At 44.9% G+C, this 15,601-nt stretch overlaps 1 protein-coding gene across 5 annotated transcripts in view; it reads left to right on the forward strand.

Annotated features, from left to right (window-relative positions):
• MACROH2A1 (macroH2A.1 histone) overlaps positions 1-15,601 on the forward strand; it is an 80,503-nt gene that overhangs the window by 48,888 nt on the left and 16,014 nt on the right. For 2 of the 5 annotated variants that reach the window (XM_082620943.1, XM_082620944.1), the window contains exons 5-6: positions 4,558-4,668; positions 12,050-12,149. In XM_082620943.1, coding sequence (XP_082477069.1) covers positions 4,558-4,668; positions 12,050-12,149 — 211 coding nt within the window. Of the gene's footprint in view, positions 1-4,557; positions 4,669-12,049; positions 12,150-13,920; positions 14,012-15,601 lie in introns of all 5 variants that reach the window. The other 3 variants (XM_082620946.1, XM_082620945.1, XM_082620947.1) reach the window with 3 other exon arrangements.

Here is a 15,601-nt window from a genome sequence, read left to right on the forward strand (position 1 = left end):
TCAAAAAAATAAAAAGTTTTGGTAAGATGGAATTATGAAGTTGCCTGAACAATGGCAGAGGGTAGTGGAACAGAAGGGTGAATACGTCATTCAATAAAGTTCTTGGTGAAAATGAAAAATGAAAATGAAAAGTTTTATTTTTACTTAAAAACTGAAGGCACTTTTTGGCCAATCCAATAGTTCCTCTGTTCCTTTCTTCTTTTTTTTTAAAATAAATTTATTTACTTATTTATTTTTGGCTGCATTGGGTCTTTGCTGCTGCGCTTGGGCTTTTCTCTAGTTGCGGTGAGCGGGGGCTACTCTTCGTTGTGTTGCATGGGCTTCTCATGGGGGTAGTTTCTCTCGTTGCAGAGCACGGGCTTAGTTGCTCTGCAGCATGTGGGATCTTCCTGGACCAGGGCTCGAACCCTTGTCCCCTGCATTGGCAGGCAGATTCTTAACCACTGCGCCACCAGGGAAGTCCCCTTTCTTCTTTTCTTGCTCTCTTCCTTTGTGATTTGATGATTTTCTTTAGTGGCACACTTACATTCCTTTCTCTTTTGTGTATATACTATAGACTTTTGCTTTGTGCTTATCATGAGGCTTATATATAACAATTTATATTTATAACAGTCTATTTAAAATTGATAACACGTTTGATCCCATTCAAAAGCTCTATATTTTCCCTCTTCTCTCCATGTTTTATGTTTTTGACATCACATTTTACACCTCTTTATCTTGTGTATAGTTCTTAGTTAATCATTGTAGTTACAGTTATTTTTAGTTCTTTTGTCTTTTAACCTTTATACTAGCTTTATAAGTGATTAATCTACCACCTTTATATTTATCTTGATCAGTGACAAAGGTACTTGTACTTTTCATATGTTTTCCTGTTACTAATTAGTGCCCTTTCTTTTGAGCTTAAAGAAGTCCCTTTATTATTTCTTTTAAGGCCAGTTTAGTGGTGATGAACTCCTTTAGCTTTTGTTTGTCTGGAGAACTCTTTCTGTATTCTTCACTTCTGAAGGACAGTTTTGCCAGGTAGAGTATTCTTGGTGGGAAGGTTTTTTTACTTTTAGCATTTAGAAAAATCATGCCACTCCCTTCTGGCCTGCAAAATTTTTGCCGAAAAATCTGCTGGTAGTCTTATGGGGTTTTTGTGTGTGTGTGTGTGTCACAGGTTTTCTCTTGCTGTTTTAAAGATTCTCTGCTTGTCTTTAACTTTTGCCACTTTAATTATAATGTGTCTTGGCATGGGTTTGTTTGCGTTCATCATATTTGGAACTCTCAGCTTCCTGGCAGGATTATCTTCCTTTTTATGGCTAAATAATATTCCATTGTGTGTGTGTGTGTGTGTGTGTGTGTGTGTGTTTGTGTATCACATTTTCTTTATTCATCTGTTGATGAGCACTTAGGTTGTTTCCATGTCTGGACTATTGTAAATAATGCTGCTATGAAACATGGGGATGCAGATATCTCTTCAGTATAGTGTTTTCATTTCCTTTGGATATATTTCCAGAAGTGGAATTGCTGGAGCACATGGTAGTTCTATTTTTTATTTTTTGAGGAACCTCTATACTGTTTTTCCATAGTGGCTGAACCAGTTTACAGTGTGGGGCAACAGCTTTAATGCAGATAACCATATGCAAATGAATCATTGCTGAAAATTATCAGTATTAATTATCACAGGTTAAGCTTTATAACCTGGCTGCATAGGCAGCTGCTGACTTGTATCAGGGGCACAGGGAGCCTTTCAGGTCCCCTCCTCCCAGTAAAACCAGCTCCAATTCCCAGATGCTTGAAATTCTATCATTTAGGGCTTTCTGACCTCTTCAAATCCAAGTATCCTTGGGCAGAAGCACTAAATATTTATCTACTTAGCAACTGCATTTCATTCCCAAGCATTTACTGAGCACCTCGTGTATGAATGGTGTTCACTGGGTAGAGTAGTGGCTTTAAAACTTTTTTGCTTGCCTACTTCCTAAAGCAGTTTTGAAAATCTTCATAGCTCATACATCTAAAATTTGACAGCTAAACTTCTCATAATAAATTTAAATATCTACTACAAAGGGTATAATTTTGATATACAATACATATTGAAATTTAAAAAGAAAACTCTTTCATCATTTAAATGTATCCAAAGAAGTCTACTTACTGTGATGATTTGATATACCACAAAATATACAAACAGGCTCTTCTTTAACAGTTGGAAAATTTATATAATTTTACTCCTTTGAGCCCTTATTTTCCTTTTACTTGCCCCACAAATTTTTATCCTAATGTAACACTTTTTTTTTGCTTGTAGTATGTTAGTGATTTGCACAACAAAAATAATGTACATAAATTTAAATTCATTTTGAAAAATTTTCTTGTGATCATAAAAGCACTAAATGTTATGGTTTCCACAGGATTGGATAGTTATCACATGTATTAATAATACACAGTTGATCAAACTGAAATACTTGACACATTTTAATTTTAACTATTAAGGAGGAAGTAAAATTTTTTTGGAACTGTATCATGTCATGGGATGCATGGAGATAGTTTTTTCAGTTAACTCAAGTACCCTAAGATGAATGTTGCTCATTGTAAAAATGAGTCATCATCCTATATTTTATTTATAGGTATAAGTGCCTGGGAAATCTTGTTCACAAAAGTAATTAAATGGGACTGGAAAGGATTTTGTTATAGCAACGTCGCTCAATCCTCTGAACTCTTTCTGAGTTACATGCCAACAATCACATAGTACTCTGTCATCAATTTGTTTTAATAAATGTTTTATTTTAGAACGGTTTTAGATTTACAGAAGTTACAAAGCCCATATAGAGAGTTCCTGAATATCCCTTACCCAGTTTCCCTGTTGTTAACATCTTCCATAACCCTGGTACGTTCATCACAACTAAGAAACCCGCATTGGTTCATTACTGTTAACTAAACTCCATCAGTCTTTTCTTTAATGGTCTATCAGCTGTTAACTCAATTTGGTATTTCTTCAGTTTTGTTGAAAGCACAGAATTAGAAACATCTGACTCATGAAAGGATTTGTCGTCCCGTCTTTGCTTTTCTTATTTCCTGGAAAGTATATCAAAAAGGCTTTACTAAGACTTACCATGCAATTGTTGATTATACCTGTCAAATCTGATACACTTGAAGTGTTAGGAAAACCAAAATAGTGATAATTTCACTATATCTTTGCTAATACCCTGTTTCTTGTTAAAATGCTTTCTGTCTTACCATTTATATCAAAATCTTGGAGCATCAAATTTAGCTCATTTAATTAATGGAAAATGTTCCAGGTTAGCCATATAACCTAAATGCCAAAGCAGTCCTTATTGTTAAAGCACTTAGTAAAATTAGACCTTATTTTTCAGTGTAAGTAAAAATATTAATATGTTAATGAATTTGAGTATTAAAAGGGAAAATGGATAGGGCACGGGCCTTGCCCTGAGTTTTCTGTCCAGATCCTTCCTTCAGGAAGCCATGGCCATTTATCATATTTTATATATTTTATAATATTTCTCACCCCGTACTTTGTTGATTTGCTCCCACTGGACCATCCTCAGGAGTAATGTCCTTTTTGATAATAATTGGGGGAATGAAAAAGTACCTAAACAAAAATTGCTATTGTGCCCACTTTTCTCACTCCACAATATATCTGAATGCAAAAAACCCCCAAATGAGCCAAAATATCCATTTCTAATACAAGCCTCGTCCTTGACAGAAATAAAAGACTGAGAAAGACATTTATCCCTACTTGAAGGGTGGTGCTAATATTCACTCTTGGGAAGTGGGAGAAATGGTTGTGAAGGGAGACCCAGCATGAAACCTTGATTGCAAGCATAGATCACTCTTAGGGCAGATCCACTTCAGGAGGAAGTACATTAGGCAGCAGAAGATCTGGAAAGTAATCATACTTCTCTACACAGCATACCTTTGCAAGGCTCTTGGAAACCCCAGAGGACATATACTTCAGTCTGAATGATGCTGGAAAGAGGCCCAAGAGCCTGCCAAGATCCATGCTTACTGCAGGGGGGTGGGGCATCTCAAGGGGACAGACAGGCTCACCAACAGCCCCCATATGGATCCTTCTCCAAGGCGGGTCTTAATGAAAGAGTGTGGGAGAGTCTTACCTCCTGGGCTCGGAGGGTTGGAGGGTGATGATCCTTGGTCTGATATTTGGCTCTTTGAGAACTAAGGATCCAGAGCAGTTTGGTTTTTCCCTGCAGACGTGAATACTGTACAGGCATCTAGAAAGTGAAGACCCTGAATTAAGAGACATTTACTTGGTCTAAAGTTATGCAAGTGGTTCTGTTCTAAATTATCACTGTGAAGTTTTGCCTTTAGGTAGCTCTTTTTTTAAGATTATAAAGGTGATGAAAATATAGTTTTAGCACTCTTTACTCTTGGACTTCAAAATAAGCCTGCAGCCCCCACTTTGAAAAATGCTGAGAACTAGTAGTGGTTTAGTTTTCTGTTTTCTCTTGAGTATTATGGGCATTCACCTGCCTGTTAGAAAAGCCCAGATTCACGTGGTCTCCATCTGTGCAGGCCTCATACTGACTCTTCTGTTTGTGCAAGAAGAAGCAGGGAGAAGTCAGCAAGGCAGCCAGCGCTGACAGCACGACCGAGGGCACACCCGCCGATGGCTTCACTGTGCTCTCCACCAAGAGCCTCTTCCTCGGCCAGAAGGTAGGCAAACACGGGCCCCGGTCTGCTCGCAGGCCCTGGGACAGATGGGTGCCTCCACCAGCAGGAAGGCTGACTGAGGACCACTCCTGGCCTCATGGGCTGGAGGAGAGAGTGGGGCCTGGGGCGGCTTTAGGAGAGGACTCAGGGAGGGCTGGACAGGGTGCTGAGGGGAGACTGGCAGGCGGGGAGAGGAGATGGTGGTAAAGAAGAGGGACAGCAGCTCCTGTGGGGGTCGGGACACCCTGGGCTTAGTCTGTGGAAGGAGCTGTGTATATGGGATGACCTGGTCATCCTGTAGTCCTGCCCAGAAAAGCAGCTGGAAGTCAAAACTGGGTCCTAGAAAGGGAAAGATCTAGCAGGCAGCCCAGGTGCTCCGGTGGGCACGGAAGGTGGAACCTTGATCCAGGGGGCGGGATTGTTGCTAGACACACTGTGCCACCTGAGGACTCCTCAAGCCAATCGTTTGTTTGTTTAACCGTGGGCAATATGTTTTCAGCCGCCCCAGTGATGCAAATTTGCCAGGACGCCATGGTTTTGTAACAAATGATTCACTTTTGTTGAAAATAAAAATGATGCAAAGGCTTTTAAGACCTGAGAATGAGAGTTCATATTTCTATGTTAACACCAAAAAAGGGGGTGGAGAGAGAGTGGGAATTACTTTTCTGAATTTTTTTTATCCTACATTAAAAAAAATTAAAGGCATGGATTTGAGCTTTTAGTTTGCATGTGGTGAACATCTTGGTTCTGAAGCTGCATCATTTTTAAAACCTCACTGTCAGTTTTCTTTTGCATCTCAGTGACAGTCCTCCTGCTCATGTCATTGCAAATGCTCCTTCTCCCCCTCCCTCTTCCTGTCGCTAATTGCACTCAGACTTTCATGATGCAATTCCTGTGGTGGACTCTGTGTTCCAGCAAATAACCATTACAGTGTACATTTTATAACCATTATCTGTATTTTGTATGCATTTTTCAAAGGAAAAAATAAGCAGCACTATCTGTCATCTTAAGGTCTGGGGCTTTGAAAGTTTTTGTTTAAAATATTTTTTATTTATAAAATTTCAGCTCAGCAGTGAAGGCAACCACCTGGGTTTACTTTCACATCCTTTAACCTGTCCTTTGGGTAATATATTGAAAGTTAACGTGACCTGTCATCCAGATTGCTTTGGTTTGAACTAAAGTGCGAAAAAGCTCTGCGATTTAGGACTAGCTCCAGTGTGCTTCAGATCCCTAATGCTGACGATTAGCTAGGACTTAGAAACCTGTTAAGCAGGTAGAACAGTTCAGCGCCTGGGTCCACCCTCTCCCTCACTCCTTCCTGTACCCGACTCTCGCGTGCCCTGACCCTGGCCTCTCCCTTCCCTGTGTTCTTCTTGCTGTCTCCTGCTGGTTACCCCAAAGCCAGCGTCAAATCAGAACTCCTCACACCCCCTTGCTGGATTTCCAGAATAGCCATACTCAGCCATACAAATGTCCATGTACAAATGGAGATGCCCTTCTTGGCCTTGGGATCAGGGCCTCGTCTGCTGCATACAAGCCCTGGAAGGGAAGGGAGGCAACAAAGACTGCAGACACATTGCTAGCTCCTCTGCAACCAAGCAGTGCCATCTCCTCCATTTTGGGTATGGCCTGGTCTCAGGCCTCAGGACCAGGCACCACAGGCAGGAAAGTACCAGAAAGTACAAATCCAGCTAATACTGACTATACTCCACTCACGGTTGGGGAGGGAGAGTCCAAAAAGCTATAGAGAAGCACTGGCATGTTGTCTAATATTATTTAGGAGATAGAGGAAAATGGAAGATGGAGGCTTGACAGCAAAACTAATGTGGCTTTTTGATATCTTGACTTTTGGAGGGAGAGCCTGAAGGGACTGGTTGAACTGGAGCCCAGTGTAACATGGTCAGACGTGAGAGAAGGGGCTGAGTGCAGATCCAGAAAGAACACCTGCCTTCTTTCCCGTATCACACAGTCAGGTGTGAGTGGTGAGAACAGAACCCCAAACTACCACAAGGCTGCCCTTTGCTTCCAGCTTAATGACCCAGGACACACACATCCAGGATGAGCTACCCCCAAATCCAGCCCTGCAGGTGCCCTTTAGCAGAGTAAACTGTGTCTCCCCAAAAGTGGTGTCACAGCATAAAGCATCATCTCGAGTCAGCCTGGGCACCCTGTTAGAAGCTAGTGTCCTAGCAACCCTTTCTGGAACCCTGTGCCCTGCAGCATGAGAGGGAATAAGTGTTCATAGTTGAGAGCGTTATTTTGAAGCAGGACTTTCTGGCCCTTTATAAATAGTTTTTACTGTCGAGTGAAAGTCATGGCATTTAGTGCAAAAGGGACCAGAGTGGTCAAACTGACACATAGGAATTTTTACACAAAGCACATTTTAAAATGTCACTATTACAGACATTAATATTGACTTGGATTTTAGGAAGTGTTTCAGAAAGGGTCCTTTACAATGGGGACTGTATGGTGCCCTGTGTTTTATGAGTCTTACTTTCCACCTGTGACAGTGAAACCAATGCTGGAATAGTGCAAAGCAAGCTGAGGTCAGAAAGGTGATACTGTGCTCGCTACAGCCCTGAAAGGCACAGTTGCTAAGCTACTTGCAGGAGAAGCTGGCCCAGGGCTTAGGAGCCTGGGATCTAATTGTTGTTGATAATAATGTATTTCACATACTGACATCTCAGGAGTAACCGCCCTCATTTCTCTCTGATTTTACCCAGTATTCACACACATTGTTGAATTGTTTTCAAAAGGGAAACAGTGCTGTGAAACTGAATCGACTAAATGTGTTTGCTTTGTGGTTCAGTGGAGATTCTCAGCTTCTTCTTAGAGATTTAAAAAGCTTAATGTCCAAAAAAAGTACTTCCAATGTGTATTTCTATAAATCTGTGTCAGTGGTAGTAAGTGATGTAGGCTTCCTTGGAAGAGTCAGTATTATTAGAAGCAGTTGGGAAAGCAGTGTCAGGAGGGCATGCGTGTGTGCCTCCCCAACTATCAGGATCGCAGCCACAGCCCTGTGGGCCACTAGAGGCAGGGGTAGGTACCGTGGGTTTTCTTCCTCAGATCCAGACACCCTAGTCCTAGGGGCTGGGGAACAGTAAAAAGAGAGGGAGCTCTTGAAGCAGGAATGAGGAGGAAAGGCCCACCACCCTCTTCCACCCTATGGCTGACGCTGATGAAGCCATGCTTCTGGGCCTCCAGCAGTGCCCACAGGGTCCTTGTCTTTGTGTGGCACATTCTAGCCTGAAACCCACCAGATGCCACCTCCAAGCCTGAGGCCTCTGGGGGCATTCAGGCTGGGGAATGCATGCAGGCTGGCAGCATAGCACAGAGGAAGGAGTCTCTCCACCCCAGAGGCCAGGGCAGGAATGGGCCCTGGAGCAGGCCACAGGGAACACATGGTGATCCATGAGAAAGTGGAAACAGTTCTGTGGAAGACCTCACCTCTCCATTCTCCTTAGTTAAAGTGGACCCTGGGGACAGGAAAAGCGTTGCATTTTATGTGGTGGGCACAGGGAAAGAAGTCTTCCTTGTCCGTTGTGAGGGAATGAGAGATATGAACAGGCTAGTCTGGACAGTGACAGGCTAGACTTAACAAGTCACTCAGATAATCTTTAAAAATCACATTTATTTCCTAAAATTGAATTTCTGATCACATATGTAAAAAAAAAAAAAAAAAAAAGATTGTACTATTTCCTGTAGCCAAGGAGGTCATGTCAAGGCAGCCAGATGTCTATCCAGTAGCCCCAAGCCACTGGCTCCTTCCTTTATCATGGGCAGGCTGCCTCCCGACCTGCTCTCAGTGGTGGGTGCCGTCCTCCCTTCCAGGATAGCCAGGTTAGCTTTGAGCCACCTCAGGTCCCAGCCAGGCCAAGGGCCCGGTTCCTGAGCTCTGGCCTTTCCATTGGTCCTACTTTCAGGGAAGCGGTTTGTTCACTTCATCTTAAAGTTGTGTCTGGATGTTTGACATTCAGTTCCAGCTCTGTTTGTGGGCCTACAGAAGCCCAAGCACTGTCTTAGGCATTGGATGGCCCTTGGGCAGGAGGCAGCCTGTACTCTGCCTTCAAGGAGCTTGTAGCCTAACGAGTTCACGTCAGGAGTAGACAACAAGGGTTAACTGGGCATAACCCCTCGAGGGGAGACTGGGTACTGTAGACATCAGAGGCTGGCTCCAGCAGAGCCCACTGACGTGAGCATCATCAGGTCCCCGTGGTGGAAGAGATCTTGAAGGACATTTAGCTCAGTCCCCTTCCCCCAACCCTGCAGCCAAGTGGGACCCCCTTTCTGCTCTATAACTGGCACTCTCTCCAGTGGCCAGCAATCTTCACAGATACTTTAAATTCACCATTCTGTGGTTTAAAACTTAGTTTTCCATCTTTCCCAATGTTAAGACAAGGAAGTAGTCACCTTATTCACATTCTGAAATCATTAATGACCCTCCTCCCTCCCAGAAAATCAGACTAAACTTGGGAATTTTCACAGTTTCCCAGAAATCTGATTTCCCAGCCCACAAATACCCCTGCTCTGCCATGTGCTTCAGACAGCTGTGGGCCCCTTTGGCTAAGAGGCCCAGGTGGATTTGACCCTGGGTGGGCTTAGGGGGGCCTGGGACCTCGTAGGACTGGGCATCTATCCTGGGCCTGCCAGGCCTGTTGGCATGTGTCCTCTGCACAGTGAGATCCTTTTCAGGCATGTGTATACGTGGCCTCTGCTCATCCTTCTCCTGTCCAGGGGAGCTTCTGTTCTTGTTTCATGACCAGATGATCAGATCACTGTTGGCTTCTGCCCCCTGGGCCAGCCTGCCCAAGCCAAGATGATTGCCCATCTGTCTTTGCAAAGGGCCTGAAGCAATTTGTCCTCTCCCCTCCCCATTCCTCTCCCAAACACAGACCGCCCCCCTCCCCCAAGCACATGCTTTATAGTCCTCTATAATTGTACATTTTTAATAGCAATACTGTTTTGTGGCTCAACCCCTCACCCTGAGGACTTCTGTTGAGCCTAGTACCCAGCAGAGCATGATGTGGGTGAGAGTGAAACTGCACTTGGTTAGCTGGGGCTTCTCCATGCCGGTGGCAGTGGCTCCCTGATGTGCAGGATTCAGTGCTTCCAAGAGCGGGGCTGCTTCTGCTCAGAGGGAAGGTGATGAGCCCTGAGTCAGCTGGGAATTCTGTTAGCAACCGCTCCCTCGCTTCAGCAAGGCCACAAAACCCCGCACTTTCCCCCAGAAAGCCCTAAAGAGCGGCGGGGCGTGCTCCCCAGGCAGAGGCAGAGACAGTCTACCAAGGTCTCCCCGGCTAGTTGAATCAGAGCCCATGGCAGTAGCTGATTTTCTGGTGAGACATTTCTGAATACAAATCCAGAAGTGTCTATACAATTAGAAAAAAATATTACGAAGTTTAAAGATTTAAACATGTATGGTTTTTAAACAAACAAAAAAGGAATCTCCTAGATGTCTTTAAGGTGTATTCATTCATAACACCAAGTGAAGTGTTCTTTTCCCCTTTTTCTCCTTTCCCTTCCTCCCCCAACAATCTCCTGCTGCTTCACACAGTGTGGGTTTTTATTTTTGGTGGGGAGCAGGGAGTACTGGCTTCATTTGAGTTTTTATGAACAGCATTTGCTTGAAGTCATACGCAGTACTTACATGATACCATAATCAAACCCTTCACCCTTGTCCTGAACCCTAAGCCTTCACTTGCCTTACCCTGAGACCCTGACCCCCCCACTGTCTGCCCCTCCACACCCCTTCCCCCTGAGCCGACACCATTAGCACCCTCTCCCTGACGCTGTCTCTTCTGTGCCTCTGTCCTGGCACCAGGACCTGTGCTCTGAGAGCTTCACTGTGTGAGGGCACCCCAGTGGGCTTCCTTCAGCTTCAGGAATGCCAGTGGCTGGCCCCTAATTACCCTGCAGTGCTGGGAACCACACCCCAGAAAGTCCAAGTGGAGAGAGCTTGTACCTCTTCTCTCTTCGAGCCCTAACTAAAAATGAGGCGTGCCACACTGTGGCAGGGCCTAGCCAGAGTCCTTCCCCCGGCCATAAGACCAAATTCATTTCCACAACTTTCAGTCTAAGCAGGTCCCTTTTTTGAGAATCTGCTGATTGCGTCTGGGAATCAGAAATGTGGGTTTATATTTCTACTGCTTATAGCACATCAGGTTTTTTGTTTGGTTTTGTTTTCAACAAAATGTTTGGCCCCAGAAATTCAGGGACTTGGAGCTCAGTTGCCAAGAGCGTCCCAGCCGAGTGTCTGCACACGGCCCTCTCCTGGGAGTGAGTGCCTGGACTAAGTGCCTGCTCTGCTGGGCCCTGAGGGTGCGGTCAGCTCCCCAAGCCGGGATTGCAGTTGGTCTTGGTCATCCACTCCTCTGGGCATTGCTCTCTGCTGCATCTGGTAGGAATGTCTGTCACTGAAGAATAGCCATCTTCCCTGAGGGAGTGTGAGTGCTGAGCTGCAGGCGCTTGGACCTAAGAACAGGAAGGGGATCCTGGGCCAGCTAATTCCCCCTGCCCTCTGACAGCCAGTCTAGAACTTAGGATTCCTCTCAAACTGAGGGTTGCCATGGCACCAGAGTAACAGTGGGGAGGGAGGACATTCAGCAGTTCTTTACAAAGACTCAGGTTGGTAGGTTACTCATAAAACTCACTCAAAGACAATGCTCTACCCCTTGGGCCTCAGAGTAGCCTCACCAACAACGTGAACAGTTTAAAAGACACACTGTCTTGCTGGAGAACTGCTGTGTCTCTTCCTGGGTTTGGCCAGAACTTCAGTATTACATGACTAACAGGCACGTAAAATTAGATGTTACCAAGTGACAGGCCATTCTTGCTTCTCACCACCCCTGAGCAGGGCACAGGAGCCAGCCAGCTAGTAGTCAACGGTGATGGGGACAGCCTCAAAGACCCATGACCACTTGGAAGAGAATGGTAGAGCTACGAGGGGTTTGCCCAAACCAGCTAGGACTTCCACACCATCCCAGTGCTCAAAAAAGGGGACGGTCACATATACCACCCCACCCTACCCCAGCAATGAGTACTTGACTCTGGGTCCTGATAGCTGCTGTACTTGGGCCCCCAGATCACAAGTTCTTTTCAAGGGAAGTGGATCCACCAGCCTGATACGGCTTATGCCTCCCTTTGGTCCCAGGCATCACCAGGCAAACACGTTCTGGACCCTCAGCCTAGCTTGCTTCTTTTTAGCATCCCGAGTGGCATTTGAGTCTTTCATTTGACTTGGATTCAGTTTAGCCAGTGACTCCCTCTTCCCCTTTGTGCCCAGTGCACCTGGAGTGTCCACCGCCCTTCATCTGTATCCCAAGGCTCACGTCTCTGTGACTTCCCAGCTGTCCTGTTATTTCCCACCTCATGCTTTTCTTTTCAGCTGAACCTTATTCACAGTGAAATCAGTAATTTAGCCGGCTTTGAGGTGGAGGCCATAATCAATCCTACCAATGCTGACATTGACCTTAAAGATGACCTAGGTAATTGGGGATGGGGTTTGGCACCATCAGCTGTCAGTTGAAAAGTTATGGAACCCAGAATTTAGGCTTTTCATCCTCTCAAACTTAAGATGGTCAAACCAAATTCCCAAAACCTAGATTAATGTTTGAGGGTAGACATTGAATGTCTACTTACTTCAAGCCATTCCAAATGGGAATGATCTGATTATGTTTTATTAAGCCCGATTGGCTGCTTTCCCCTTGATTATAAATATATTGCCATCTAAATTCTCTTCCATAATGATCACACTGACTGCTGGTTACCCGGGGGGGATTTTTTAAAACTGTGTTTTGTTTTTTGTTTTGTTTTTTGTTTTTTTTTAAGAACTGAAAAATCTCAGGTAACTACAAAATGATAGTTTCTCCATTTAAGCCTTAATTAGAAATGACAAACAAAGCGTGAAAACACTTGAGAAGGGAGACAATTAAGCTGTATCAGTATACTATTAAGTTGTCTTTAATCCACCAGCAAATTGATTTCCCCCAAATTTACCACCTACTGTCACTTCGACTTCTTCTACAACTGAAAACAGTATATGACTGAGTGCCACCTTCATGAATTACTTGGCTTGTGTATGATTTTAAAAAGAAGGGCAATATCTCTTTCTGAGTGAGTTCTTCCAGAGGAAAACTGCCCCAGAGCCATGGCATCTCCCTGCACAGGAGGGTGGACGGTTCAGGGCAAGCTGAGGGGTACCCCTCAGGTGTCCCACTCTGTGGCTTCACCTTTACAGGGAAGAACTGTCAGCTTAGGGCACAATGAAGGCTCCTGTTTCCTTAGGTGTGAGCCTTGCAGGGGCAACAGGCTAGCAGGTGCCCACCAAGGCAGCCTTGTGCCTGATGCTGACTTAGGTATGTTTTGTGTATCTTTAGTTCCCATCTTCGGCCACCTTTGTAAGATGGCAGATTTCCTTACCGGGAGAGATGCTCATGCCAGAGCCCAGGCCCGACCCACACAAACTGGGTACAGTAGTGGGCTGAAGACATGAGAACTGGGACTCAAAAATGCCCTGCTTGAACTTGTTTTCTAACTGCCTTAAACAGATACTTTCTTTAAAAAAACAAAAACAAAAAAAAACCCCATAAGCTAGAAAAAACTAGGATCCTATCTATCCATAGTATATTTTATATGTAAAATACATAAAAATGAGATTGATCAGAATAAGAGGTAGGCTGGAAAAATATTTTTACACATCGAGGGGGAAAAATAAAGGCATTCCTCTGCGCACACCTATACTGTTTTCTCAGTTTTCAAGAGATGTCCCTCGAAGGCAGACAAAATGATGAACATCACAGGAATAAAAATCAAACCCTAAAAGATGACTACTGCCGATAAAATGGAGAAACTTGTTGTTTTGGTTCGCCTGATAGTCCACGTTTTTTAAAAAACAGATGCCATGTTTTAGTAGCCTTCTCAGTGGGGTGCCAGTTTTACAGGCTTTTGCGAAGTGAAGTGGGGCATTCATTGTTTTGTTATTTCTTTTAACCTTTGGAAATGATCTCATGTGTCTGTTTCTCTTTTTTTGGACTTGTCATTCAAATGTTTAATTTAAACATGTCACATTTGATATTCCTCCTCCTCCTCGCCTCACCCCCATCCACATGTGCGCACACTTCGTGGACTGATTGCCCTTTTGGCTCATATGTTGGAATCGACCAGGTAGGCCAGCCCTGCCGTTGGGGCCTTAGTAAATGTGCCTGTGCGTGGGTCTCGGTCCAACACAGTTGATATACATTTGTTTACCTGTTATAGTTGCAAGTTGTACAGGCTGACATTGCCTCGATCGACAGTGATGCTGTCGTTCACCCGACAAACACTGACTTCTACACCGGTGGTGAAGTAGGTAATGCCTAGCTGGGTGCTGCCGAGTGTGTGTGTGCATGGTCAGTCAGCCGCCGCAGACAGCTTGATCCTTTGACAGCTATGCAGGGCTGCATTCATTTCACACTTCCAGCTGTCCTGACCTTCCCCAGGTCTCCTGTCCCCGGGTTGTGAATGCGAGAACTACAGCTAACTGTCAGCCAGGTTGCATCCTGCAGCTCACAAATGGGCACACTTCTGGTTTGGAAACTGGTTCAGCAACGTTTCTTCACTGCTTCCTGAGGCACAGCTTTGTGGGAGACTGGGTTCACACGTGATTTGAGCTGCAAGCGGGATGCAGACAGATCGGCTGAGTGGCATCCAGGACCACTTCTGTGCCCCCCGTGGACCAGACACACAGGAATGCCTATGCATGGGTCTGCGTCAGAAGCACGCTCATTCCTGAGATGGCCTTCAAGCCTTAGATGCACGTGGGGTGAATTTTAGAACACTCTCCCACACTCAGGGGTTCTCAGGCCTTACGTGTACGAAAGCCACCTCATTCTGATGTGCTATTCCTAGATCAGTCTTGAGAAACACTCTCCTAGACCCAGAAAGCCCCTTCCTCTCCTCGGCAGCTGACACACATGGTCAGTTGGCTTCTGGCACTGAGTAGCTGAGGGTGGGGTGAGGCGGAGAGAGCATGTGGCGTGCCAAGTACTATGACTGCAGACCCGCTGCACGAACATAGAGAGTGCCCTGCTTTAAGAATGTGTTGAGGGGCTTTTATAATGAGGAGGCATCCAGGTGTGATGGCAGAAAAGTACAGGTTTGGAGCTAGGTAGAAGGATCCTGAATCCTAACCTTACCATTTACTGGCTATGGGACCTGGGCAAGTCACGTAACTCCTCAGTGCCTTGGTTTTCCCTATCTGTAAAATAATGGTGGTGAAGAGAATTATGTTAGGTCATGTAACCAAAGCACCCTGCTTCATGCCTGGTTCATGATAGGTGCTCATTGTAAAGGTCTTGCTCTCAGGTGCGTATATGATTTTTACAGTAGGTGTGCTGGTCCTGAGAGCAGCATTCTGAGTATAGATTCAAACACCAACTTCCAAAGAGAATGGATGCGTTTCTAGTAAGGGCAAAAGTGAAGTCATCTTGAAGGGTGACACTGTTGGGATTCACGTGAGTGTCCCAGACACTGGCAGCACAACAGCTTAGCAATCTGTAGCTGTCCAGCTCTGTTCAGTGTCACTCACAAAGCCTGCTGTTCACAGTCTGCCCCAGACACTTCGATTTGGGCTAATTGCTCTCCTAGGCATTTTGGAGTTTGGACAAGGATAGAAAGACAAACCGGATGGAAAGTCAGGATTCGCCAAGCCTGCCAGGCCCAAATGAAATCAGGCTGTAGGCAATTAAACTCCCCTTTCCCAAGATTTTGGAGGAGTTTAAGAGCTCCTAAGTCAGGCAGCTTAAGAGAAAGATACTTCCTTTCTTAACCAAGTGAAAACTGGATGGGAGGGAAGTGCTTATTTGGAGGAAACCAAATAAACGAACAGCTGAGGGCTTATCTTTCAGCCAGGAGTGACTAAGGCCTAGGTTCATCCTGCCATCCAGAACTCTGGGTGAAA

This window comes from Mesoplodon mirus (assembly GCF_964341445.2).
Source record: "Mesoplodon mirus genome assembly, chromosome: 5".
In the NCBI taxonomy this organism is placed as follows: domain Eukaryota; kingdom Metazoa; phylum Chordata; class Mammalia; order Artiodactyla; family Ziphiidae; genus Mesoplodon; species Mesoplodon mirus.